Below are 27,736 nucleotides of genomic sequence, written 5' to 3'. Positions count from 1 at the left end.
AATGGGCCTGACTGTGAAGGCATGTATTGTCTGGAAACAATTTATCAACAGAAAAAAAGAACCCAAATTTAATATAAGAAATCAACAAATGTGCAGTTAATCACCACAACATGTAGATGCTGTCTTTTACAGATAAACTTGCAGTGGGATTTCTTCCTCAGGCCAAACCCAAACATGCATGGTTTGTGAACATTTTGTAAGAGTCAGGACATTTACACTTATGCAGTGCATCATAAGTTTCTTTATCAACTGTGACACAACCTTAGAGGAAAGTAAGCAAATTTATAGACTCCGAGAAAGGACACATTACAGCATCCTGCATTTAGCGCTCACGCACTTGGTGAAATATCAGTTTGGCAGCTCAGAGTTATAATGCATTAAGTAGAAATATCTGAGTTCATGAATGTGAAAACTGGGATTGGGCCAAAGATAATCAACTTTTACTGTCTTAATATAAAACCAAACCTTGCAATGCTCAGTCTATGAGTGATGATGATAGTATTGCTCAGTGCTGAATTATTCAACAGGCTTTAGACACTGTGCAACATTAGTCCTACAGTGTTACATGTGACGGTCACATATTGTGTCATGCATGATCCCTAATGAAGTGTGAACATTTATACAAACTCCCCCTCACAGACTGATGGGACTGGTGTGCCTTTTTTTGTTTAATGTTCTAGGAAAATGGGGCAATGTAAGGTACAAAAAGTCAGGTTAGCATCTTCATCCCTTCCTATTGATTTTATCACAGCAAATATAGTTTGGGTTGTGAAAGTATTACCTTAATCATGTACGGCTCTGAACAATCTTATCTACACAAACAACGTTTTACAGAAACACTTTGAGAAGTACATTTCGACGAGAATGATGTACAAAGTCTTCAATTCTCATTTTCCTTTTACTTCATTGAACACACTCACACGTGGCCTTTTTTCCCCCTGTTAACCATCTCTGACACTTTTTTTTTTCCTTTTAGTATTTGGTTCATTTGTAGATGCTTTTTCTAATAACTTTACAGAGCATCATCTCTGCCTATTCCTGTGCTGCAGAGGTAGTGTGCTGTTTTAGCCGCTAGATGGTGTTGCAGCGCTGCATTGTAGTTGTGGACTGTTCTCCTCAGAGATGTAGCTGCATACCACCTACGCTATATAGTTCTCCTAATGAACTTCTCTAATTTGTGTTTAGGTTCACAGTGTTCGGTTCATGGTTGTGGTTCTGGATCTGATAGTTTTAGGGAAGATTTATTTCTTAGAAACAGGGAAAGGCTTGTGAATTAGCATATTTCACATCAATAATCTCGGTGTGTTTAACACTGGGTGCAAATTAAACAAGTATCATGTGTGACTGTGACTGGTATGACCCTTTAAATCTTATCTTACAGAAAAGTATACCGAGATCACTCTGAGTGTGGCACTTTGGCCCTGTGGCTCATTCACAGTCTTAATGCTCACTGATGCTTGGATCCCTTTTTAGCTCCATAATGCTTCCAGTAAAGTGCTTTGATTTGACACACTTTGATTGTGTCTGGTGAGCCTGTGATGGTAAGCCTAATGGAAGGTGTGAGGCAAGGGGTAAAGGAAAACACAGGATTTGAATGCCTTCTGAATTATTTAGTACTGTGCTGTAGAGGTAGGAGAAAAATAATTATAATGAACGTTTTGTGATGGCTTTCTTCTACTCTTTCAGACGACGCTCCTACCCCGTTTGGTTACCTGGAAGATGGTGAGTTTCAGAAAAACAGAATCTTTGGATCGTCGTTTACTCAGCATTAAAAGTCTGTTGTTTACCTTAAAGCATATCAATTGATCAGTTGTCTTTTTGTTGATGTCTTTCAGTGAAAACTGTCCCGCGGTCGAAAAGCAATGACGAGGTTGATTCGAGAGGCAGATCGATGCCGGTGCCAACGCGCTCTTCTTCTCTGAAACCCTCTGCCAAAAGGTCAGTATCCTTCATCTGCTCCAAACCTTTCTGATGATGTTAATTTGGATTTTAGTATTACTGTTTGTGAGCAAAGAAAGGTGCTCTTTAAATCCCAGCAAGTTTCATATACTGTGATACAATTTTGTAATTTCGAATAAATTCATTTCTGATCGTAAAAGCTCTATTTATATCCATCTTGTTGACAGGCAGCGTTTCCATATATGATCGTGGCTTTAACAATTAGTCCATCAGTGTCCACTTTAATGTCTCTCTGAACTAAAAGTGAGCCATAGTGAGTGTTACTAAACATGACTGTCCAAGGCAAAAAAAGGCAGTTTTTTTTTACTTCCAGAGGCTTTCATTGCTGTGTCCTCCAGCGTTTACATGATATCTGATTAGTCTGACCCCCCTACACACAGATACACTCACACACATATGTCAGCACTGACAGAGGCTCATCGGCTCTCAAAGAAATGAATGATAGAGTGATAAAGAGGGACAGGTGAAAGAGGATAAACTGTTGCCCACAAAAGCTGCTGATGACATGTTGAGGACTGACCTTCCTCTGCGGCGCCACCTACCTGAACACATCCATATCAAGGTGACTGAAAAGTGCAGCTTGATTGTTAATGTGAATTTCATTAAAGAAATTGTGTTTTTTAGTCCTGTAAGGCAGTGGAGCAATTTCAGCCTCGGCAGTCTGTTAAGAAATTCTCTCCGGAAATGCTGCGTTCTGTTTTTTGTCACTGGGTCCAATCTTGTTTACGTGATTTAATTACAGCTTGGCCCCAGCCGTGAATTGGATTTTCAGTCGTATCATCATTAGAAGAAGGAGACAGACACATAGAGAGAGAGCGGGCACAATGAGCGCGAACGACGTGTTTAAAATAAAAAAAATAAATAAGAAATGCATTTTAAAAACATCTCAGCCTATGCTGGTTGCCATGGAGACCACTTGATAAGGATTGGCTCTCTTCGATCCCACACCCCACCCCTCCCTGACACCCGCCTCTCCACAGGAACGAGTGGGAGCCCCCAGATAAAAAGGTAGACACCAGGAAGTACCGCGCCGAGCCCAAGAGCATCTTTGAGTACGAGCCGGGGAAATCGTCGGTGCTGAAGCTGGAGAGAACGGTACGCCAGCCTGCTTCCCTCTCTCCTCTCTGTCTGTCTATCTGTGTTCATGCTGTGTGAGCTGTCCCCCATTGCACCCCTCATCTACCCCCACCCCACACCCCCACCATCTCCTCTGTATCTAAGCTCCCTGGTGGCTGCATCACTAACAGCTCGGAAGGCGACGTGTGTGTAGCCACCACATTCCTAAAGGGTGTCCTGTTGCAGGGACAGACGATCCTGCTTGGACGCGGGCAGGGGGGAATATCACTTACAAGGATAGCCGTTGTCTTGCTGTCTTCAATTTAAGGTTATTGGGCTGGATCAGCTCGCTGCGGGAGGCACCCAGCACAGACACAAAGCATGGATCTGGTGTGTCTTCTTTGGAGGAAGTGTGACGCTGTCTGTCCCACTTACATCTCTGGACCAGACAGCTTGTGGTGAATCAAATGATGATGAGAAATTTTTCGGTGGTCTTCACAGGCAGTTTTTTTTTTTGGTGTTTTTTTTTTTTATATTTCAAGACTGTCAAGTGATAAGCATTTTCTTTTATATGATAAAACAGATTCATTGTTTTGATGGAGTAGATAGGTAGTTATGTACTTCCTGCTTGTTTGATGCCCATTTGCATCAAGCTAATAGATTAAGCTAGCTGCTTTCTGAGATCTGGCTTGATCCCAGAGCTGACCACTGTGCTCATTAGGGTCCGCTCCAGTTTGTCCTTTGACTGCTCTAAAATAATGAACGCTGTTGTTTTTCATCTACAAGCTCAGTTATTATGGAGCAGTATCCTTCTTGCTGCATCTTAGGTCCATTAATTTCACTCTGTGTATAAAGTTATGTTGGTTCTCACTTCATTTTAAGAGATATAGAGAATATCTGGATAGTTTGACAATTATATACATCAAAATTGAGTATGCGTGCTGTGGTCATCATCTGTATGTGTTTGTTGATTAGAAAGTGGAAATTATATGATGTACATGTATTTATTTGATGGTTGCAATGTGTGCTTTAAGGTTAGCTTAATATAGTGTTCAAGTTTTTCTTTTTTAAAGCAATAGAAATGCACTTTTATTGAAGGAGGCTAAAGTTGTTTCTCCTGTCCAAATTGGCTTCAAAGAAATCCACTCCTAACATAATCACACTGGAGGAGATGTGAGAGTGTAATCAGAAGTATAATGGAGGTTAATGTTAGGTTTCAGCACTCAAATCAATTCAGTATCTTCCAAAGTGAAAGCCCTTTTTTTATACAAAATATCCACTTTGTATTTGATCTGATGATTATTCCTTACTGGGCTGGAGTGGATGGTAACTGGCAGGAGAAACCTTTGTTTGATGTTTGCGTTTAAAGGACTCACTCTGTGCAAATATTCAGCAAAAGCTGCTTAGCTTATCTTAGCACAATGACTGGAAACATCTAAACAGCTCAGTAACTCACAAAAGCTAAAGTGGTAACGCAAAACGTTACAAGCCTGACTATTATTTGGCTGGGAGCAGTGACTTCCTGGAGTCTCAGTTGGTTGCCTGGCAACCGTACTCGACAAGAAGACAAATGAGATATCACGTTTTAATTGGTGAGCTTAAGAGGTGCTGGCAAGCGGGTTTTGTTACTGTTGGACAGATCCAGTCTTACTGTCTGCCCCTTTTTTGCCCAGTTTTATGCTAAGCTTTGTTAATCAGCTGCTGGCTACTAGATCAATCCTCTCATCCAACTGTTTGTAAGAAAGCAAATAAGTATCCTCTGAAAATATCAAACTATTTTAAAGATGGACTGTACAGAACAATCACATGTCATTCCCCTTTCTCGAGATCTGTGAACACCAGCTGCATTATCGCAGACACATTTTTTCTTGTCAGGTAGAAACACAGCAATGTCTGATAGGCACATTACCGTGGTGTGTATATGCTGCGCTGTCTGAACTGTCTTCTCTTTGTCTTTCTCCTCCTCTTCTTGTTGCCATGCCCCTTGACTCAGGATGTAAGTCCAGAAGATGTAGATTTAGAGAATGAGCCTTGGTATAAATTCTTTTCAGAGATGGAGTTTGACAAAGGGGTAAGTGGTCGCTGTCTGCAGTTTGACAGCATATTGTAATTTATTGCATGTCATAACATCCATGTTGGAATAATGTCTAAACAAACTGTCTTGCCTGCGAAGACTACCTCAGTCTCTTCTCCCTCCCATTCACTTGTAGTAATTTCTTTATTTGATCCTGTACATGAAAAACGTAAATGCCCATTTTGTGTCCCATCAACACAGCTTTATGAGACAAACTGCTAAGCAACTTTCATCTGCCTCTCATCGCAGTTTGTCATGTTTTCCTGAAATGTCAACACATTTTCAGGATGTTCAGTGTTCGGTACTGTGCAAAAGTCTTTAGCCTCCCGTCATTTCTTTATATATTTCCAGGAAAACATCAAATAGGTGTGGCAGTTTATTGGAACATGTACAAGCATAAATGGAAAACAGTTTGTACAGTTCGAATGAACTTGAAAGTCAGTATTTGATATAAGCACTCAACACAGCCTGAACCCTCTTAGACATTCTTTTTTTGTCTTTTTTTTAAGTAGTCTTCAGGAATAGTTCTCCAGGCTTCTTGAAGGACACTCCAAAACTCTCATTTGGATGTTGGCTGCCATTTTTTCCATTCTCTGTCAAGATGATTTCACACTGCTTCAATAATGTTGAATGAGGTCCTTTTGCCACTGATTTTCAGTCCACTTCTTGTGTCATTTGGCATACCTCAGCCTTTTCTCCATGTTTCCCTTCCTTAAGAATGGCTTCCTGACAGCCAGCCTTCCATGAAGACCATTTCTGATCTCCTTTTAAAAAAAATATATATATCACTTGCAGATACTGTTCATCTTTTTTTGATGACACACTGCACATCGTGCTGATATTTACCAAGTTTTCAGGTAATAACTCTTGAGGAATCACCTTGTTGATGCAAAAAAAATCTTTTATTGCTCTCAAATTTGGCATTATTTGTAAATCCAGCTTAAAAGATGTGAAGAAATGACGTGTCTTTGTAACAAAGTCTCTAAGTTCTTTATGCTGTAATGATTCATATAGGACAGTGTTAAATGGCTTAATAAAAAAAAGACACATTCCTATGAAAGACTGGACTGAAAATGAGTGGAAAAACTGTCCACAGAAAAACTTCAAAAGATCTTCTGAAAGTCTGGAGAACTATTGCACAAAATCACTTTAAAAGATTACAAGAACGCCTGGCAGCTTGGAAGCAAAATATAAAGGAATGACATTTGCACAGTACTGTTAATGCATATAATCATCAATGTAGCCCCCTTTTTCATGGCAACTGATACAGCCTCTTGTCATTTAGCATAATCACCTCAAACAGTTTAAAAAGATGTTGTGCTCAGTGGTGTTTAAAATAGTCAGCAAGAGTCTATTTTTGTTCCCCTCAAAAAGAGTTTCTCACCATTTTATTTGCATCTGTGAGCCTCGGCTTTGTTCCGAACACATTCGGCTCAGGCAACGAAAGCTGTCTCAGTTACTTGAGCTGTGGCCTTTATCCCTGTACAGGTCAATGTTTGAAAATGTCAGTGATTGATTAGCTTTCTAAATGCTTCAGTATTAACAGGGGTACCCATGATTAAGAGTTAAATGATAGCAGCAAATGCTTATCATCTTTATATCTTTGTTCCAATATCTCTTGTCTTCCATGTCTTTAACTCAACACCCCCAAAGAAACACTTTGTCTTGTTCACTCTGATGTGCATCCGGACAACTAAAATACATATCATAAGCTGGAGGACTGGATCGAATGATTCATCTAGAAGTCACTCCTCACTTGGAGAGGCTGCAGTCCACGCGAGCATCGGGCTCAGGATAATCCCAGGCACTTGAAATAATAATTGCTGTCTGTCTGCTGCACGATCTGTTATATTTACCAAGATATCCACAGGGTGCAGACATGAAGCCGTGTACAGTCTTGTGACAAATCTGTGCTTTGGCTAGCACCAGAAAAGTGTGGCGCTGGCCACCCACAAACAGATGTTGATTCTCCTCGTGCTCTGTCAGTCAGAGCCACACCCTGGATCATATGAGGTGGCACCACGGACTACGACATGAGGTCATGTCCTAGCATCTTCCAGAAGCGGGGAGCATACGCTGCTGTTCCGGGTTAGTGTATATGTGAAAGACGTCCCGCAGGCGACCGACTCTGTTTCATGGCAGCCTGGATGTTTGCCAGATGCGCTCGGTTTGATGACTGGCTCCTGTTTAATGTCAAAGTCACTTCTAAAGCTGCACCTGGTATGTGCGGTATTTGACCTTAAGGCTCAGCCAGACACAGTGGCTCATTGGAGTTTGATTGACATATCAGTACTCACTTGGTAGCAGAGGAAAGATATGGCAGGTAGTCGGAAAAGACGGAAGTTACATGAAGCACCTTCTCGGCTCTTATTCAGTTAGGTCTTGTTCTTATTAACACTTTTAAAGCACTGAGAAGAACCATTCGGCTAATGAAGTGCAATAATGAAGGGAGCTGTCTCTGATGATAATAATCATATGATTCCTTTGATCTAAATCTTTCTAACAGTCTTAGATTTCATCTAAATACCTCTTAAGAGCAGCTTCACTGTTAGTAAAATATGCACATTGTTTCTTCCTCATCATGTCTTATCAAATCATCATTACTCATCCACTAGAGGCCTCTTCTAGTCAGGTAATAGCCTCAGTTAAAAAGAAAAACCTGTGGCTAATGACAGTAGTAGTCCTACTGATTAATATAAGGAAGTTAAAGGTTCAAGAGTCTGAAAACACATCCGTGCACAGTTACAGTCAAACGCTGGCTCATCGATATAGATAGTAAGCTGGAGCTTGAATTCCACACATATTTATGGTCAGGAAGAGTACTTTGGCCCCCTACAACCGACAGAGTGACTCCATCTGTTGAGCATATGCTGACATGGGAGGCTGCTGCCACACTGTCTCAGCGCTGAGTTACTTGGGAGGCGTCCCCTCACCACCTGACATATTCTAAAGGGGGCAACTTTGTAAGCCTGGCAGCTCATTGTGCTCTAATATTTAACCTCTGTTATACACTTAACCTTTACCTTTAAGCATTTAGCGGAGGGAAGACGAGGGGCACGCATGGCAGCAACAGGCCCCTGGGGTAGCTGTTTTGTTTTCATAAGAACATATCAACACAAATAAGGCCCTGGAAAGAATGGGATTCATGTTACCATGACCCACTCATGATCGCTATTTTGACTATGAAAGCGGCATTCAGGAGTCTGAGCTCTGAGTGGCCGCAGACACCTGTTAGGAAACACGCACATGAAATTCTGAAGAAACGTTGTCATCGGTGCGCCACAGAGGCCCTCGCTCATGGCCATATAGAGCTTCGGACCTTCCACACAGCTTAAAGCATGTAGTCACATCCTTTCTGTGCGCCTGTGCCTCATACATCAAGTGAGTTATCACATCTGACTTTTATGCTGTCAAACCCCTATCTTCTGTGTGGTCCATTTATTTAAGAAACTGGACAAAAATTTTATTTCACTATCACAGAATGATGTGATGTGTTATGATAACATTGTAGGATTAGTCAGAAACTGTTTTACCCTTTTAAATGGAGAAAAGTTCATATAAACTGACACTAATCAGGCATCTTGGAAATAACCAGATTAAGATTCCATTCCTTTACACCAGATAAGCCGTCCGTGATTGTTTCCTGTTTACTTTCCACTGATGCTGTGCGTCTAAGCCCAATAACCCACGAGTGTCAGAGGACACTATCTTTTCCCCTGATAAGACATCTGAGGGGGATACAAGACGTGGCGAAGCAAGGAAGAGCAGCAGATTATTCAATGACACTGGTGTCTTCTCCCAGTCGCCATGGAACATTTGGCTTTATAAATAGATCCGACTATAGACCTGCCAGCCTGATGTTCTGCTCCTACAAAGATAGGCACTTATTCTGAAAGGTTATTAATGATCATTCTGCCCTGGCAACTAAGTGGAAAGGCATGTTGTGGCAAATGAGCTGTTCAGAATGTTCCCTGTCTGGTCATTGGTGTGGGAAGCAGAGGCTTGGTCGTGCCGTGGGGAAGTGGATGTGGTATTAACAGCAGGGCCCTCGCTGGCTGAGGTGGGGATTGTGCAATCGTATTTGCAAACAACACTTGTGCTCATATCCATAGTGCCCCAGTCACGTCTGTTATTTTTACCTGCTGTGACGTCCGGAAAGAGGGAAGCAATAGAAACAGTGGGCTAAAATTAGTTGGCATTAAACCATTCAAAATGCTGGTGGGAGTTGAATGAATGACCCCCTCGTGCATTGTTTTTGCTATTAAATAACAGCTACACTTACTCCTACAGTCCTATAATCATCTATGAACTCACTTTGTGGTTAATTTCCCTCTGCCTACGTTTTTTCTTTGTCTTTATAACATTGTTATAATTACCTTTTTCTGGAGGAAACGTGTTTTACTATTTTTACTTTGACATTAAGTATTTGTGTCTGTTTTGACATGTGTGTGTGTGAGTGTGTGTAATTTGGCCTCCTCGCACCACCAGCTGGTTAATTGTCTCCCGGTCTGGGTCCGGTGGTAATGAGAGTGACTCAATACCAGACAAAAGAGATGGCTTCACTGAGAGACAGTCACCCATTGGCTGAGCTTGTGACAGCCCCCTCCCCGCATGGGCGCCCCCTGACCGACGCACACCCGCCCACCACTCCCCCCCCCCACCCCCTCCTTCAACTCTCTTTACTGCCGCTTGTTTTCTCCAACTTGCATGCAGGCCAAAACACACGCTTACCACTTCATGCCAAGCCCAGTCCAGAGAAGCTCAGAAGCCCAAGTGCTCGACACAGAAACCCACAGCAGCGAGTGAACGATAAGAGAGGAAAAGAAGAGGGAATCTGGCCCTAGCTAATGCTGCTGCCTCTGTTCTAGCTGGAGGAGACCTTCCTGTGGATCTATCAATGACTTCTTTGTTTGGTTTGTTGCAGAGTGCCCCCTCCTTCAGCCCCCTGGAAACCACCTCCGACCTGCAGCAGTAGTAAGTCCACGCTTCTCTTTAAAATTTGACTACTTGTGTTTCAAATCTCGCTTCATCCTTCCAGTATGTAGTTGATTATTTCAGGTTTATTATGGGGATAAATGTCAGTGAGAGATTTCTCCAGCCCACATAGCTTGCCCGCCTACAGCGGCGGGGACTCCTGTTTCCTGAGGAGATCCTGTTAATGAAGTAAAAAGCTTCCAGAACAGAGTGTCCTCTGTCTGCATTTCATTTTTTCGGGGGGTGGGTGGTTGTAGTGAGGCGACATGGCTGCTATGTGGTGATTTATTTAAAGACAGGAACCTGGATGTCACTGGGATAGAGGGAATTCACCCAGCTGCTGCATAACTTAAAAAACCGTTATCTCGCCCTGAATGTGCGTCTGCAGCTCTATGACCAGCTACTGGATAATGAAAGATGATGCTAATTTAGATTAAAACAAACCTCACCCAGCCTTTGATCTTTTTGTTTCTGTCCTGAGACTCACAGCGTCTATTTTTGTACGTGTAATAAAATGTGAGGAATTTCGGAGCAAGCAATGGTAACTGTCTCACGCTTTCAGTCCAGTGAAGATAAACTTCTCTCTTCGTTTCTGCTCTCCATCTGCTACAGTCATTATGTCATCATGGCCAAGTACTTTAAAAGAGATTCCCAATCCAGCTTTTTGATCCATTGATTTTTTTGTTCATTTGAAAGGAAGGAGTCCCTGATTAAAGGGTGGTGGACATTCACTCACCCAAAAGTTTTCAAAGGAAACCTCAACTCATAAACTGGCTTCCCTTCAAGGCACATACGCGTATGGCAGGATGTCTCTTTTTTTTTTTTTGCCACGTTTGAAATTGTAAAAAACTCATTTAAAAGATTTTAAATTCCAATTTAATAAAAGTATTGTTTAATTAGTAAAGAGTCATGTGTTTCAAGGAAGCACGTCTTTAGTGTTCTCTCAAAAGTAGACTGTTAAAGTAACATGAACATGCTGTTGGAGTTGAAAGGTTGATATAAATAATCGGGCGTCACAACAAGAGCTTTCACCATGATGCAGTAGTACTCAGGTACTAGCATTTAAAGGAACGCCTCATCACTCCACGATACAGTGCTCTTAAATGGCAAGAAGTGCTTCCAGTGGTTCTCTCTCAGGTATCGCGCGAGCATATTAATCTTGCATAGCTGTTGTGCTATACATTTCCTGCAGAGCATTTATGTGAATTCTTGTAGTTAACCCAGAGCTAGCCCCAGTTTTAATAGATCTCAACAGCTAGCATTGCACATATTTTTCTACCAGCTATGAAAGAGCCTCTTGTTGAGGTAGTGAATAAGGACAGTGACGCTTCCATACATTTGTTCAAGCTTGTAAAACTCTGACTCGGCAATACTGCAGATGTTAAACGCAGTCTGGAAAAAATGTTCCTATTTTTTCTAGAGGTTTCTGGAGCCTCAGCCGGTGTAATGACTATGTATGCTAGTACAGTGAGAGGGGCAGCGTGAGTAACACATGACAGCATGTGAAAGAGAGTAAAGCTGAGAGTTGTACAGGTGCATGGCAGGGGCTGATGCACCATGTGGGAATGTTGAGAGAATATTTATAGAAATCTACACTGTTGGCCTCTCTGGAATGTCAAGATATCTGCTGTAGCCAGTGTCTTCTCTCAACATCCGCCTCTTAATTCTGCACATTCCCTCTCAAGTTTGGCTTTTTCTGATTCTCATCATTTTGTTTCCCACAAGTCTGCAAAGACAGGAATTACCTCAAGATACGCTAAATAAGAACCATATGACGGCTCATTACCCAATTTGTGTGTCTCTGTTTATCATAAAAACATGTAACAAAGCTACTCTGAATCTGGCTGTTTTTAATTAGCTGCCTGCGCTTCTCTTGTTTGTGGTCTAGCTCCTCGAGCAAGTCTGGACACAGCGAGGTGGAGAACGACAGAGAATCGTCCACGAGTGAGCCCACGGCTCAAGAATGCGAACGACATGTTTACAAGAGCGTCCTGGAGGGTGGTGACATTCCCCTGCAAGGTCTACGAGCTCTAAACAAGCGCCATGGCAGCTCATCCTCCTCTAAAGGTAAGGCATAAGCTGCTTTACATATGCAGCCCATAAAATCTCAGGTGTATGTGTGTTTATGGACGTGGGTGTGATAGACTGCACAGCGGACTGGTAAAGGCCCGTCATGCTGAGAAAAAATCAACACAAATAGTGATGTTGGACTGCTCAAATTTTCAGACAGGGATACATGTGTTTCTGTTTACCTTTCTGTTGGAATTCACACTTTTTTTTTGCTCCCGGACCTCACAGCATTGGCCAATCACCTCACAGCATTCACCCCCCCCAACCCCCCCGTAGCTTTTGAATTGTTATTGATGCCATGGACCTTTTCATCAAACCTGTCTTGGCCATCTGCTTTGGAAAACTCACGGAGGGAGGGAGGCTGTCTTGTTAAGTCGATGAGAGCTAACCTTGGAGATTTTCCCCCCTCTTGCTCCAGTTGTGAGTTGCCAGTCGCCAGGCAGGCTTAGGGCAATAGTCCAGAGTGTTCTAGCGCCAGGGAGTGGAGGGCCAGAGGGGGCACGGATGAGGAGGTACAAGTGAGATAAACAGAGCTCTGCTCTTCACAACCCAGCCAGACGAGGTGGAGATAAACAGGAGGGACACAGAGGGTGGGCAGGCATGAGGAAGTCAGCTGTCAGTGTGAGGTCAGGGGCTGGAATGCTTGCGCACATGGCCAGGGAGAGAAACACTGGGGGTGGAGAGGAGAAGAGATGCAAGTAAGAAAAAGGAAGGGACACTGTGATCCAATACATATCATTGCATTACATTTGGGAAGACACACAACAGATATCACTGTTTAATCTGTCTGCCCAAAGTTGGTATCATTTCTACAATAATAAATACAACATTTAAAGTGTAAATATTGTGAAAAAAAAAGATTCACACCATTGGTTTTGGAGCTAAGCTATTTAGAAGTACTTGTTTTATTTATACCAGCTTGATTAATCAAGCTCTCAAGTCAACTGACTAGCACACTCCCTCACTGAGCTCCTGCCTGGAGCCCCATCATGATCATTAGAGTCGCTTACTGTTCATGACACAGAAGGTAACGTGTAGACCAGCCCAAAGAAACAGCCAAATCTGAAAGATCAAACGCTTCATCATGTGTTTCTGTCTTGTGGTCATGAAATAAAAAAAGACATCTGTTCTAAACTTTCAGTTTTAAAAAAAAATGTAAAAAGAGGCTGCTTCCAGGGATTTTTTAGTGGCCACGATTGTGACTCTTAACTTGCCACATGCCATGAATAAAATATCGAATCAGCTTCCTCAGTGTGTGTTTTCCTGGCAGATATGATTGTGACAGATCGGTCACTCATCCCACAGAGGCGCCTCACAGCATGTAAAAGTGTTGTGTCATTTTCCGGTACCATCTGCAGTGCTGTCACATGCATACTCTCGCCAGGAACTGACATGAGTTTTTGTTGGAGCTTTTTGACAGACATATTTTACTGGGCCGGATGACTCAGGATACATTTTTAGTTTACAGCCGTGTAGCAGTGTATTAACAGCACTGCCAGCAGCCACTGCAGCCGTCTGCCTAGTGGTTAAAAGTAGAAAAGATTTGTGTGGGAGTCGAATGATGAGGGATAAAAACCTTGACTCCTTACCTGAAGATGACATAAATAACAGAAAAGATTTATTCATTTTCTTTATTGTACCATACCACAGTTACAACTATTCCTAAATAATCTCCCACATCACATAACATTTCATTATATATTGCTGTTTTAATACTTGTTTCCAGTTACACTGTATCTGTGACTGTACATTTCCCCTGGTTCCATTTCTATTAAGCATTATTCTTCACTGCAGTACCATGCTGTTAGTACAACAGTCATTTATTACTTGATGCCCAGCGCATCAAGTCTGCTTCTTCTCATCTACTTTTGATGGAGTTTAGTTTTTAATCTTAGAAATGTGCCTGACTGTTTTAGTGTGTGTAAACCTGTGATCATTGTAAACTAATATGTTGTTTATTCTGTTGTCCTGCATGCTTGCCAGTGGATTATAAAGGTGGGAATGGCTATATAATTTCACCCTGCTCCTCTGTAAATAGTCGATCGGTTCTTGCCAGTAATGCAATAGGTGACCAGTGTAAGAGTAAGAAGTCTCTATCTGCTGCCAAAGCCTGCATACCCCAAATTCTGCCCTCTAAGTTCAAGCCCAAGCTGCTGCCACCCAGTGGCAACAGTCAGGAAAGCAGGACTAAAGCTGTCAGGCACCCAAAGGCCCACAGCTGCGAGGATCTCTACACAGGGCCATGTGACACAGACTGCACTGGAGCTGAGGAAAGTGAGAGCGACCAACCAGCAGACTGTAAGTCCAGCTGTGGCAGTGAGTCTGCTGACAGCCTCAGGAATGTTTCCCCTGCAATTAGGAGGAGTGCTTCTGAGTTTTCCAGCCTGTACAGGACCATGCATCACATCCAGAGGCCCTGCTCGCTTGGCTGCAGCCCCCATGGCAGTGTCCGCAGCCTGGCCTCTCTTTTTGAGAAGTCAAAGGCAGAGGGTGAGAGGTCAGATGGCTGTAACATTCCACGTGACAACGTGTCATCACGGGTCAGTGAGTTTGAAATGATCATTCAGCGGTCCAGCTCAGCGCCGAGTCGTTCTTCTTCCCTGCCCACCCTGCACTCCAGCCACAGCCACAGCCCCAACCATAGTCCTGCCCACCTCCACATGGCGTCTGCAGTGTCAGCTGAGTCCCTTATTGTAGGCAGCACCACACAGACAGATGTCTGCACCCTTGTGGAGGCCGAGGGCAAAAGCTGCAGGGAGGAGGCCCTGTCACCAGACAGTATGACTGTGGAAGAAGCTGCCTCCTCAGAGGACGGACATACCATCAGGACTGAGTCCCCCTGTAACACAGAGGCTGAAGTAGAGCAGATCTTCAATAAAAGTTCCCAAGAATTCACCCACCAAAGTGTCAGTGAATCAAAGAGTCCCTTGGCGCAGTTTACAGCATCCCCTCCACAACACAACCATCTCCACCACCACCACCACCATCTCCTGCACCACTTGAACCATCAGCTCCTCCTCAAACCAAGCAAATGCAAAGGCTCCTGTCCAGCCTCCTACACCCGATTCACCACTATCCTCAGGCATGAGAGGCAGCAAGCCACAATCCAACAGGAGAGGCCACCATCTTCGGAGAAGAAGACCACTCTGCCTGGGAACCTCTTCCTCATGGGCCCTGCTCCCTTTAGGTTACGGAAAAACCTACAGTCCCACCAAACTCGAAGGACGCTGTTAGCCACCAAGGTGACAATGGGCGCCCAGAGGCCCTCCAACTTGTCACCTGAGCCCAGGCCCCTAATCCCGCAGCGCCTCTCCTCCCTGGAGGTTCTTGAGAGACTGAGTAACGGGGAGGGGAGCAGCACAGACCATCTGAGTAACGGGCAGGGTTTGGACGCCAACGGGAACCTACTGCAGCCGCTGGCAGCTCACCGCAGAGGTGGCTATCTCCATCCCTTCACCGCTGTCACCCTCTCCCTCTGTGGTCACTCATTTATCTCGAATCTATCTTCACCTCGTGTCCCTTTTCTCCACAAAGCAATGCCACCGCCTTCCATTCCTTGTCTGTGTGGTGTGTTTAAGTGACAGGGAATCCTCCATGTCATTCTAAGTGTGCTGTTTGGTGCTCTCCCATTTCATTGTGAATGAGCATGGCCCCAATACTCATCAAAACACTTCAGTGACTGTAGGAGGTTCAGGAAGCTTTTGGTAAAGTATATATTCTCCAGACATCAGATTTGAGCTGTATGCATGAGTTCTAGTGGCTGCATCGATACATTTTACATCGATACAGCCGATATTTTTTATTTCATTACATCTTGATGTAATGTCGTGGCAATAACTTTGAGTACCTTACCTTATAGTTAAATGCCTGTCCTACATAAGAAATACATTCCCAGAATTCATCTCACATGTAACAGAAGAATAATGGGACTTAACATTGCATACGCTTTCTCAAACTGATGTCTTAACTTGTTATTTTGTTATTTTTACTGTGTTTTGTTACACTTCTGCCATCTTTAAATCCCAGAGATGGGATGTTTCCTGCTTTGACCTATGAAGGGTACTTGGAGCTTCAGACACAAACCTGAAACATTAATAGCTGTCCCACATGGAACACAGGTTGAAACATCTATGGTGGGATAGAGAGCATATTGAGTGATAATAAAGTGGATGCTGGTTGTTCCATCAACATCAGTCATTTTCTTTTTATCTCAAAGTTAGAGTAGATTTAGATTTTTTTCCTTTTCCTGCATTTGTTTTTTCATGAATACATGTTTGGTCATTCTATTCATTCCTCTGTGCATGTATACATTTAGCCTTTTTTGGTGTGTGTTTCACTTGAATGTGCAGTTATGCTGGTGTTCATTTTCAGCATGCATGGTTATAATCATTGTATCTTTTTTATTCTGTTGACTTGAGTTAAGGAGGTGACTGCCATATCATCGCCTTATGTCTGAACATTTTTGTTCTTTATTTCTGAGTTTGCCTTGAAGTTGTCAGGGAAAACTTCTCTGCATAATCACCTCTTTGTGTCTGTGTCAGACTCCTCCCCAGCTCATGGGGAAAGCCAGGATGAAGTACTGAGGAGGCGTCATGGTGACAAAGAGGTAATATTTCTTAAAGTTTAAGTCAAATATTTATAATTTAACTTAAGCAAAAGACACATTGATATTAAAGTAAGCTGTGTTATGAAAGCATTTATTGTACATAACAAAGATTTTGTTCCATGAATAAAAGAGTAGAGGAGACCCATATCTAGAATGGACAAACAGTGCAGTCTGGTTTCCTGGCAGAAAATCTTGGAGGAGCAGAGGCGGCTAAAACGGGAACAGGAGGAGGCTGACACAGCATCGAGGCGACACACGAGCATTGTCCCGACACATCACCAGTTCATCACCAACGAGCGGTTTGGAGACCTGCTTAACATCACAGATAACACGGAGAAAAGGAAATCAGGCCTAGAGGTACAATGCAGGGCTGTGTCTTATCCTTCTGTAAGCAGGAAGAGAGAAGGCAGATGCATTGTCAGTTTGTGTGTCAGACTGAGGGCTAGGGTGGGGGGGGTGTGCCACATTTGTCAGCAGGCTCTCTGCAGACACAGATGGCTCTGTCCTCTGAGTCCAGACAGGGTGAGAGCAGGGACAGGAGGCAAAATAAGTGCTGAGTTTGTCACTGAATATACACCATCGACATTTAGACTTCAGTTCACGCTGTTTACTAGTTAAGTAGTGTGTAGATGGAGCTTCACCAGTATTAGTTGCAACCCCTCTTGGTTTAATCAAGGTATACCTGCTCATTAATCTGAACAGTCTTACAGTAAACAACTCACAGGAGCTTTTCACTGAGCATGCTCCAGAGGTGAAGTAATCCAGTCAGTCACAAGCACATCATTCCTGTCATTGCTTGAACATTTATGTTCACGGACACTGGAAGGGCAGCTCAGTCAACACAGATTTACAGCTTACAATAAAGTCCAGGAAGTGACAAAGCCCAAAGAGAATAACAGCTGAAATGGAGCAGATATAGGTACTTAGGGGTATTACTGATCCATTTAACTTGTGCAGTAAAAATGCAATAATATCTCGGCTTGCACCCATGAAATAAGAATCACCCAAATTTGTTTTTATATATATTTTCACAGAGAACTCCAGCCATGGCTCGCTTTGATTTCAGAGCAGAAACGCTAAAGTAAGTGGAAATATTCAAATTTCGAGTGTAAAAATTAAAATGAAAATGGTAGTTAATGGCTCTTATTGTCATTCACTGCGTTTGCCAACATTGAACAAAGTGTCTCCTAAAAAAACTGAGAGTGATGGGAAATTCCTTTTTAGGAACAGTAATTTTCTATGTGTCTAACACTGCTTTTTGTTTCATTTTTGTGTAACTAATCTCTCCAAACCATGTTTTTAGGGAATTGCCATTTCAGAAGGGAGACATTGTGTACATCATTCGACAAGTAGATCAAAACTGGTATGAAGGCGAACATCATGGAAGAGTTGGCATTTTCCCACGAAGCTACGTTGAGGTTGGTTTTGTCTGCTTCCTTTCACACAAAAACTAGCTGCAGACACGACCGTTTGTTAAACTTGTAAACCTCATCTTCTGACAGTCATTTGTTTAATTACACAGCTGCTCCCACCAACGGAGAAAGCCCAGCCAAAGAAAAGCGTTCCAGTGCAGGTACTCGAATATGGAGAAGCTGTTGCCCGCTTCAACTTCACGGGGGACACAGTGGTGGAAATGTCCTTCAAAAAGGTGTGGAGCTGGTTTTGGTATTTCAGCGCTTTTGTCACTAGTTGCTCTCTAGTTGGCCAGATTTCCTGCATGTTTCTGAATGTACTTTTGTCTGCTCAGGGAGAGAGGATCACACTAATTCGCCGAGTTGATGAGAACTGGTATGAAGGCAAAATCTCCGGCACCAATCGGCAAGGCATCTTCCCTGTCACCTACGTAGAAGTGCACAAACGGCCCCGCATTAAAAACGGCGTGGAGTACCCCGACCCTCCTGTCAGCTACTCGCCACAGCGCAGCACCAATGCGTCTCCTCAGGTAGAGACTCAAACTGAGATGTGAATCACATGATATTCATCCGTGGATGTAGAGGAAGATAAAGCCACTATCTGGTCAAACCACATTGTTACTGCTGCATTAGTGATGACTCAGAAATTCCTACATTTAGTCCTTCACATGTTCACCTCTTTTAAATTGTTTTATTGGGTTTATTTGTCTCATCTTCATTTCCCTTTCCTTTCTCTCATCCCTCCTCCTCCTCTCTCTGCCTTCATCATCCTATTGCGCTAAAAAGCTGTATCGTAATCGTCTGACCACCTCCCCCCTGCCGCTCCCTCGCTCCCCCCGCCGCTCTGTGTCCCCCGAGGTTCATGCTATCTCCAGTGAGTGGATCTCCCTGACTGTGGGGGGTGGAAGTCCTCCCGCCGCCCCCACTCCTCCCCTACCACCACTGCCCACTGTGTCCTACCGTTGCGGCGAGTACCTGCCTCCGCCGTTCTCTGTCAGCCCCGTGCCTCCCATCACCGGCAGCCCATACTGCATCTCCCCCATGGCCTCACCATCTGCCTCCCCTCTCCCCCCTCCTTACCCACCCAGACCTAACTCAACCACTCCCTTCCTCACGTTCACTCCACCTCAGGGGGAGGACTTCCTGCTCTCCCCTCCCTCCTCGCATCTGTCGCGCAGTGTGAGCCCTAGTAGTGGGCCGGTGTTGGAGGGCTGGCTGAGGGGGGAGAAGGAGCTGAATGAGGGGGAAGGCGCTGAGGGGGACAGGGGCCGAGGAGCCCTGAGCAACAGGCGAAATAGCCCTGCAGAGGTATCTTCTGCATGGTGTGTGGTGTTGCATCACTCTGGAACATGGGCTTTTGGTCAATGTGTGATCTTCCAGAATAGATTTTCTGAAGCACTGAAGTGGATATTCATGTGTGAAACTAACTTGTACATTTGACTGGAGTTGGTTTTAGCTCTGTGAAGGAATGGAAAAGCAGGGTGGTCATTGAACTGACCACACAGCTGCAAGCCTGCATGATGTTGTGTGCAGTGCACTACTAACACACAATGGTTTTACAGTGTTTTTTACAGTGTTTAGATTTATCAACTTTTAAAGGACTGTTAGAGGAAGTATGGTAGCACTTTATATGACAGGACATGCAGAAGATTGACAAGACACCACTACAGCCATAACATGACTCCTGTCTTAAACTTGAAGGAGTTCGTATAGATATTTATGACTACTACCTTTAAGGGTTATTTGGTTACATCTGTCATTTCAATGCAAAAATTACATCGTTTAAGTTATCTTTGTTTTCACAACTTGACTGACCAAACAGCATAGCCTGTCAGTGTTCTTTTTATGAGAGGCTGACATTACCCAAAGGTTAGGGGTTAGGGTTATATGAACAAGCTTACATGACACGACTGTAGGTCAAGGAAAAAATTCACAACACAATTTTATAGGTTGTGCGACTGTCAGAGTCATGACAAAACGTAAATGACAGCTTAACGTGATGCTATGCTGGTACGTAAAGCTTATTAGTTTATTTACCGTTGTTAACCAGCCCTGCTACAATTATCCATCTTTATGACATGTTATTTAGTCTTGGTTAATGTCAAGATTTCATAACAAGTGCATGTCAAACAGTGTTAACTTTGCATTAAAAATGATGTAACTGACCAAATGAAAACAGTCGTAAACATTCACAAAGACTCCCTCGTGTTCATGGCAGGTGTCATGTCATGGCTATGATGGTGTCGTGTCAGTTTTAAGCGCCCCCACAAATAAAGTGTTACCAGTGATATTATGCTTGCATTTTTAGGATTGATCTCATGTTGCTTTGCCTTTGCAATGTTCAGCATATGGTTGCATGATGTTGTTGTTCCACCTAAAGGTGCGATAGCTTAGATGCCAGTCAGAGGTTGGCAGTTTATTTAGAACAGTGACATATTTATTAGCATGTATTTATAGGTTTCACATGTTTGCCTCTGTTTCAAAAGCTGTTGCGAGGCTGAAATTTCCGCCTACAGGGTAACGCAAGCTGGTTGGTTCTAAAATATGGTGACGTTTTACGGCTCATATGCTTCCATGTTTAAGTGGATTTTCTGATTTTTGTGTTGCAGTTTGTGAAAAATGAGGCTGACCATCATGGACGGAGCTCCAGAAGCCCTGTGATGCTTTTTGACATCCAGGATAACAACAATGTTAACTCATTTGCGGTAAGATGATAGAAAGCGGTCTTTTTCAAAACATGCAAAAAGTTACGTGTAGTTAAAGTGACATCATCGTTTGTTTAACATATTAAACATATCATTCTTTAAGATCCATTTAACTCACATCATCTTTAACTCCCATTATGTCTACATTGTGTTACCTGTTAAGACTTGAGATCTTCCTTTTCTAGTAGTTTGACATTTGGGGGAAATCAGAATTTGTTTTCTTGCTGAAAGCTTAGTGAGAGGGTAAATATAACTTTAAGTTTTCGGAAACAGTATGAAGCAGGAGCTCATTAGTTTAGCTTAGCAGAAAGACAGAAAATATTGAAACTGCTACCCAGTTGAAAAAAAATTCTTAAAACTCATTTTGAAAGAGGTACTGGCCACTTGGCAGGGTTTTTTAATATAATAGTAATGTGATAAAACACATAATATTGGTATCACAATTCTAAGAATATTAAATTTAAATGAAAGTACAGTACAGCTGCATTTCATGGGTTCAGAATGCCATCTGCTGTTCAAACCCAATACTGACATAGTCTTATCTGTTCAGGATATCATGAGCTTTACATTAACGGACATATTTGGCCTCCTAATTAGAGCCTATTTCACCCAGCCTTTGCCCCTGAGTGGGCGTCTGTGAAACAAAGCCCTTATGCTTCTCAAGACTCCTAATCCAGCAGAGTTTTTCCTTGGTTCAGATTTGTGCTTTTCTCTCTGCTCAGAGGCCACATCGCTTTTGTCTTGGTTTAGGAAGGGGTGAAGCTAAAAGGCATTTTATTTTGTGGGGGTTGTGTGCAGCAAAAGCCTGCTCAAAAAGGGCTTCTGCTTTATATTTAACATTCAGATGTGAATATGATATCAATCATCTGCATGTACATCTCAGCAAGAAAGCAGATTACCTAAAATGTCAAGCTGCACCTGTCAGCTTCCCCTCTATACTGCATGTTCATACTGACTAATATCGTGTCAAAGTAAACTAATGTTTCATATTTCCTGTCTACATGCTCCCACTCTGGTGTCCTGCCTTTTCATGCCTCTTCTCCTGGTCGCCACAAACATCTCTTCTACTTATTCTCCTGGCTTTTAACGGATCACTTCCTTTTCTGCCTTGCTACTTATTGGACCTACCTTCCTGTTTCGCCCCCTTCCTTCCTTCCCTCTCTAACTCCCCACCTCACTTCATCTTGGCCTCCTTTGGGACTCTTGATGGGGCCTGCTGTCTGTCCTTCTACTACTACTAGGAGGCAGTGTGTAATGAAATCTTGAATATAGCTGAGACCTCGGTGAGGTACTGCAGCACCCTGTCCCACCACCATAATGACTCTCTCCATAGACTCCACCCCCAGCCCAGTAAACAATCTCTCATCATTTCTCAGCAACCCCAGTCCCACAGCAGCAGCCCAGAGCCGAGCCGTCTCAGCTGTGGAATGTGAGTGTAATCTGCTTCAGTTTCACTCTTCTTTTTTTCTTTTTGCACATATATATATACATATTTTATGCAAACCCACCCATTCAATTAACTCGAATTTTGTGCATTCTCTGCGTTGCATATTCACAAAGTTTTCTTTTTGTGCTGCAGTTTCCAGGCTTTGTACAGTTATGTGCCACAAAATGATGATGAGCTGGAGCTGCGGGAAGGAGATCTCGTCAGCGTCATGGAGAAGTGCGATGACGGCTGGTTTGTTGGTATGTGGATCAGGATACATTCCTTCGCACTCACTCTGTCACATTAATGTCTGTAGGGTTTCTGTAGAATGACAGTAAAGGACTGAATGCGTGCAATGTGCATACTAAGGGCTCCAGGAGAATTAGAACCATCGTCACTGTGTCACAGCCCTCCATATAGGGTTTCTGAAGAATGACAGCAGAGTATTGAGTGTGATATGCATGCACAGTCCTTGTCAGCTATTTTTGTCTAAAACTGAGATCATGTTAGCTTTAAGTCTTAAAAGGAATCCTTTAACTTTATTTTTCCTTGATAAATGTTTGTTTTCTTTTTCTCCACAGGTACATCAAAGAGGACAAAGCAGTTTGGGACTTTCCCTGGGAATTACGTAAAGGAAGTTTAACTGTAAAGATATCTAATCTGGCTGTAACACATGGTTGCCTGTGAAGCTTGGGAAGTCATTACTACCGCGCATGGCTGTTGGTTAGAATAGTCATTTAGCCAGGCCAATATAACTTGTCTGGGAAAGTGATCAGTTCGGCCTGGGGTATGTCAAACTGCACGAGGCGAAGATGGAGACAACTCACTGCCCAAACCTCAGCACGGTGTGCACCGTGATCGCATATTTCTCACTTTTTGACAGAATTCATCCGTCTCCACATGTGCAATTACTCTGAAAACGTCCCACAAAGTAGCTTGTGTTGCACAAATCTAAGCTTCCAATTTGTCCGTGTTATTCATCAGCACGTGAGAGTTTACGTAGCACCTCAGTCGCGAGGCAGGCAGCAGAGCAGTTTAGGGATCAAAAGAGTGGATCTTATTAACTGAAAAGGACTTTGGAGGAGTAGAATGTCATTTTAGGTTGTGTGGGGTTGGAGCTGTTTGTCATGAGCTACCTTTTAGGACCAGAAGTGAAAAACACAATTGGCCAAGTGTAACACAAGCCATGACTTTAAAGATGAAACATTTTTTAAACCTTTGATATTTAGATCAGCTTACCATACAGTTATGAAATGTTATGTGATTGCTCATTCTCTGTCAAACAGAACATTTCCCTCAGTTTAGATTTTAAATAACTGCTTAAACTCTTTTCCTCTGGAGTTTGATTATTTTACACCTTATGTAAGAGTCCCCTTCAGAAACTGGTCCGACGTATCTGTTTTGCTTTCTGTAGAATTTTCTGAATCATCATGATCTCAGTGTTGCCTGTTTTTGAGGAGCATGACAGCTTTCACATCTCAGTGTTTGAATACCACTTCAGTATTGCCTTCATTTTCTATCAACACGTTGTTCTGCAGTTATTAACCCAGTCATTGCTTGTCCAGAAGCTCTAAAAGCACTTTTTTTCTCCGTTACCACAGCAAACACATATACAGGACACATGGACTGCATTGCATGGCTCATAAAAGTGAAGAAAACCATTTATATGCTCATCTTTTTGTTTTCAGAAATTTATTTTTGTCCTTTTATACCTCTCTTGTTGAAACAAAAGTAAACTGTTTTGGCCAATTATTGATGCCTTTAAGGCAGCTGATGGTAGACGCCCGACCTCAGAGCGACCACAGGACAGGCGTGGTAGCACTTAACTTCCTGTTTGGTTATTTAGGAAGATCCTACCTAACAAGACAAAAGCAGATTAATGATCAAGTGAAAGCCAACAAGTTGTCTTGGGCTATGATAAAACAGTTTTTACATGCATATTGAGATTTTAACAATGCCCTTACTGACAGGAATGTATATATACATGTAAATGCCTACAGAAAACTAAGAGGCCTTCCAAATACGGCCATGTATTTTCTTATGAGATGACTGCAACCGTATGGTCAGCGTTAGTCCAGCATGCACTGTAAAATCAACAAACTGGAGCATGAAACATGAATCTCAACCTTTTCAATAGTTGCACCTTTAGCTTAAAGCAAATAGGCGAGGGTTTAGGCTGTTCGTCGAGCTTTAATTTCTTTGAATTCTGCAGTCAAAGCATCAGAGGCGTCTTCCTGCGAGAACAAAGCTCCCACATCTCCACCACCGTCAGACGTGTAAGAGTAGACTGTCTAACACCGACAAACACCCAAAAAAATAGTTATTGTATTTCTTTCTTTTTTTTCCTAAAATTCCTTGTTCTTTTCAGTCACTGCACTGTGCTCATTAGTCCAGACCACAACTGTCAAGTTGTACCTGCAGATAATTCTCAGTGCTTGTTTGGACCTGTTCAGAGAAGCATATGGATGTAGTTTGTGTGGAAACTGCTTATCAAGTAGTTTTAGTATAAATCGGGACATTTGATGCGCACAAAGATGCTGATACAAGTCTAATCAAGTGGCAGACTATCAGTGGGTCTACCTTTTAGTAGAAACTTGTTATGATTGTCTGATTACATCAAATCTCTGAACTATAAAATAGGCTTTGTCAGTGCATTGGATTGTGTAAGCTACAGTCATAAAATGATAATCAAAACTGACTTGATTCGGACATTTTTTTGAAGCTGCGTGGCTACCACGCAACTCATAAACAAAGTTTAACAATTCAAGAAGTATTTTAATTCAGATCCGCTACAATCAGTGTTTCGTCCTCTGTGTTTTTGTTTTTATTTTTTGCTGTTTAATGAGATTTTTTCTTGATCAAATCACCTCTAATCATTTTGCAAGCATCAGCAAGGGAGTATTTTCTCAGCAGTGTAGCTGTGCAGCTGTGTAGCACTGATATAATGTTCACTTGTTTTGGTTCACCACAGAAGCCTCCACTGCTGGCTAAATGTGTTTGTTCCTCTGTAACTTAAGCTCCTCATGAATATGATGACTAATCTGTAGCCTTGTTAAAGTTGTTTTTCTTCCATGTCAGAACAAAAGGAGACTGATGTCAAATACACTTGATGGTGGGCAAATAACCAATAACTCATTTAGTCAGAAAACAAATCACTAAACACTCTGTTCATTGTTCTCCACAAAACATCAAGGGATGTGCGAATGTATGAATATATGAATGTGGTACAGGCAGTGTACGCTAATATGTAAAAATTATGTCTAAATTTCATCTTGAATGAATTTGCAGACTGTCCAGCAGCAGGGCACAGGAAGGATTGTAAATATGTAAAATAGAAAATAAGCTGCGAGTGATGAGAGTGACTGACTGAGCTCTCTGTCACTTGCAGTGGTTTATTTGCCTGAAGGTTTTTTTGGTAAAGCACAGAGTGGAGCGTTACTCAGCACAGAAAGATAGACTCATGAAAATTACGCTGCCATTTGTAAGGATCATAATGCCTTAGATGCAAAATTGTGCCTCATTGTCATTTCTTTTTCTTTTTTTTTTGAGTATCATTGAAATTTCTCATGACATTATTTAATGTAACCATGATTTTCCCGTTAATCCTAGCCTCCAGAATGGGAGAACATTTACTAAGAACCTGTCTGTTACTGTACAAGTACCTACGAGCGTGACACAGTGCTTCGTAATGAATTAATAATCAGAAGAATGGAGTAGTTTGATGAGACACACAACCTGCAATTGGTTTGGTTTGTTTGCTTCTATTTGCAGTGCTCTTACATTGACATTGATATTAGAATAAAAAAACTATACACTGATGTGACTTCGGTATTATGCAATATTTAATAAACAATTTAAACCATCTGGTGTGTCACTTGTTCTATTTCTTGTGAAAGAGTGGTGACTCCCATGACAACAGAAAGTTTCTCGAGCAAGTTGAAATTCAAACTATGCATGTGAGTGGTTTTTTTTAAAGGCTTATCATCGGAGTCAGTGGTTTGGCTGTGTATTTCTGGGTTGGTGAAATACACTTTCTTTAGCTGTGTTGCATTCCACATTGTAGGCCTGCATGTACAGTACTTCCTAACTCTTCCTCCCTGCTCAGGGATTGTCAGATAATAACTTCCCTTAACAAAATTCCTGTTATGATCACCCTTCAATAACTCCAACGTAGACAGCATTCTTTCCCTACATTACTGGTCACACAAACACCTGAGATACAGAATTTTTAGCACTGAAAACTAATAGTGATGTCACTTTCACGTCAAAGCTAGCAAAACTTATGTTAGCTTAGCTTGCTGGTAGACTTGTTTTGTTGTCCGTAATAGCTTGTTTTAATGAAGATATTATAATAGTAATGGTATGTTCCGAGTTATTGTGTGTAATAATGTTAGAGTAAAGAATGTTAAAGTAAAGTAAGTAAAGTATGTCAGGCCTTGTCGCATGCTAGGTAAGGAGCGCCATCTTGGATGGGTTTGCTTTCATGCTGCCTTTGCCTACTACCATTGTTGCACAGTGAGTTTTTCTTTTGTTTGGCTCAAAATGGACAAATCTAAAGGAGATGGGAAGAGATGGAGAAAGAAAAAGGGAAAGAAAAGATGGTCCTTACAGATAGTGACTGAATCTCACCACTAAATGCTAGATTTGCTAATTAATAAGCTGGTATTGGGCTGAAATCTGATTCCCCACTAAATCTTACCTCCTCTTTTGGCCAATTTATCACATTAATTAGGGTTCTTTCGAATATATTCAGCAGTGTGTTAATTTTGTACTCATAAGCTGTGGGTTTAATAAGTCACTTTATTACTAATAGACGTTTTAAGCTTGAAACTTATTAAAAACACGCTTCAAGCAGTGGACAGATAAGTTCATCATTTGGTTATTAGGAGTAGAAATAAATATGATATATATAATTTTTAGAGGTTAAACCTAAGTCTGAGAGTAAAAATACACTTGTTAAGTTTAGGTACTGGGTCTGTGTATTAAAAAGACACCTGCAGAGCACGCAAATAAATATTCTGCATAAATACAGCATGGTGTCAAAATTCGAACAGTTTAGCAAACTTTTCTAGTTTGTTTTTTGTTCATGACTGAATGACTAATGTGGTAATCTGGCTAATCAACTTAATGTGACCCGTTTTTCAATTCTTCCTCCCACAGCTCACAGTTCTCTTTAACCTTAGTGTTTTCTGCTTGCTACACTTTAGAATCCCCACTTAACATGGCTGAACATCCTGTGCAGTGGGCTTTACAAGGAGCTGGCCGAATGGAACGCAGCCTGTGTTATTCTAAAATATGGCTGCTGTCTCTTGAGCATCCGCTTGTTCATGAGATGGGTTAAATCCCACTAAGGAGATGATGACCGAGCATGGAGTAATAGTTTCACTATCCACCAAAGCTGATTCCACACATCGAAGGGGCTGCATGTATGTGGGCTTGTATGGATGCATGTAA

The 27,736-nt window shown here is 42.3% G+C and overlaps 1 protein-coding gene across 3 annotated transcripts in view; it reads left to right on the top strand.

Moving 5' to 3' along the window:
- LOC140313321 (sorbin and SH3 domain-containing protein 1) overlaps nucleotides 1–26,144 on the top strand; it is a 40,241-nt gene extending 14,097 nt beyond the window's left edge. Inside the window, exons 11-28 of one of the 3 annotated variants that reach the window (XM_072391386.1) lie at nucleotides 1,687–1,722; nucleotides 1,836–1,938; nucleotides 2,940–3,054; nucleotides 5,009–5,086; nucleotides 10,014–10,063; nucleotides 11,952–12,130; nucleotides 14,117–15,568; nucleotides 16,675–16,739; nucleotides 16,926–17,096; nucleotides 17,774–17,820; nucleotides 18,043–18,157; nucleotides 18,262–18,387; nucleotides 18,487–18,681; nucleotides 18,938–19,459; nucleotides 20,761–20,856; nucleotides 22,098–22,285; nucleotides 22,436–22,542; nucleotides 22,864–26,144. In XM_072391386.1, the coding sequence (XP_072247487.1) occupies nucleotides 1,687–1,722; nucleotides 1,836–1,938; nucleotides 2,940–3,054; nucleotides 5,009–5,086; nucleotides 10,014–10,063; nucleotides 11,952–12,130; nucleotides 14,117–15,568; nucleotides 16,675–16,739; nucleotides 16,926–17,096; nucleotides 17,774–17,820; nucleotides 18,043–18,157; nucleotides 18,262–18,387; nucleotides 18,487–18,681; nucleotides 18,938–19,459; nucleotides 20,761–20,856; nucleotides 22,098–22,285; nucleotides 22,436–22,542; nucleotides 22,864–22,925 (3,707 nt within the window). In that variant the 3' untranslated portion in view covers nucleotides 22,926–26,144. Of the gene's footprint in view, nucleotides 1–1,686; nucleotides 1,723–1,835; nucleotides 1,939–2,939; nucleotides 3,055–5,002; nucleotides 5,087–10,013; nucleotides 10,064–11,951; nucleotides 12,131–14,116; nucleotides 15,569–16,674; nucleotides 16,740–16,925; nucleotides 17,097–17,773; nucleotides 17,821–18,042; nucleotides 18,158–18,261; nucleotides 18,388–18,486; nucleotides 18,682–18,937; nucleotides 19,460–20,760; nucleotides 20,857–22,097; nucleotides 22,286–22,435; nucleotides 22,543–22,863 lie in introns of all 3 variants that reach the window. The other 2 variants (XM_072391388.1, XM_072391387.1) reach the window with 2 other exon arrangements.
- The last annotated feature ends 1,592 nt before the right edge of the window (nucleotides 26,145–27,736 follow it).

This window comes from Leuresthes tenuis, unplaced genomic scaffold (assembly GCF_036924035.1).
Source record: "Leuresthes tenuis unplaced genomic scaffold, fLeuTen1.0.hap1 SCAF_8, whole genome shotgun sequence".
Classification (NCBI taxonomy): Eukaryota; Metazoa; Chordata; class Actinopteri; order Atheriniformes; family Atherinopsidae; genus Leuresthes; species Leuresthes tenuis.
The sequence above is the reverse complement of the archived record's forward strand: the minus strand, read 5'-3'. Positions and strand labels throughout refer to the sequence as shown.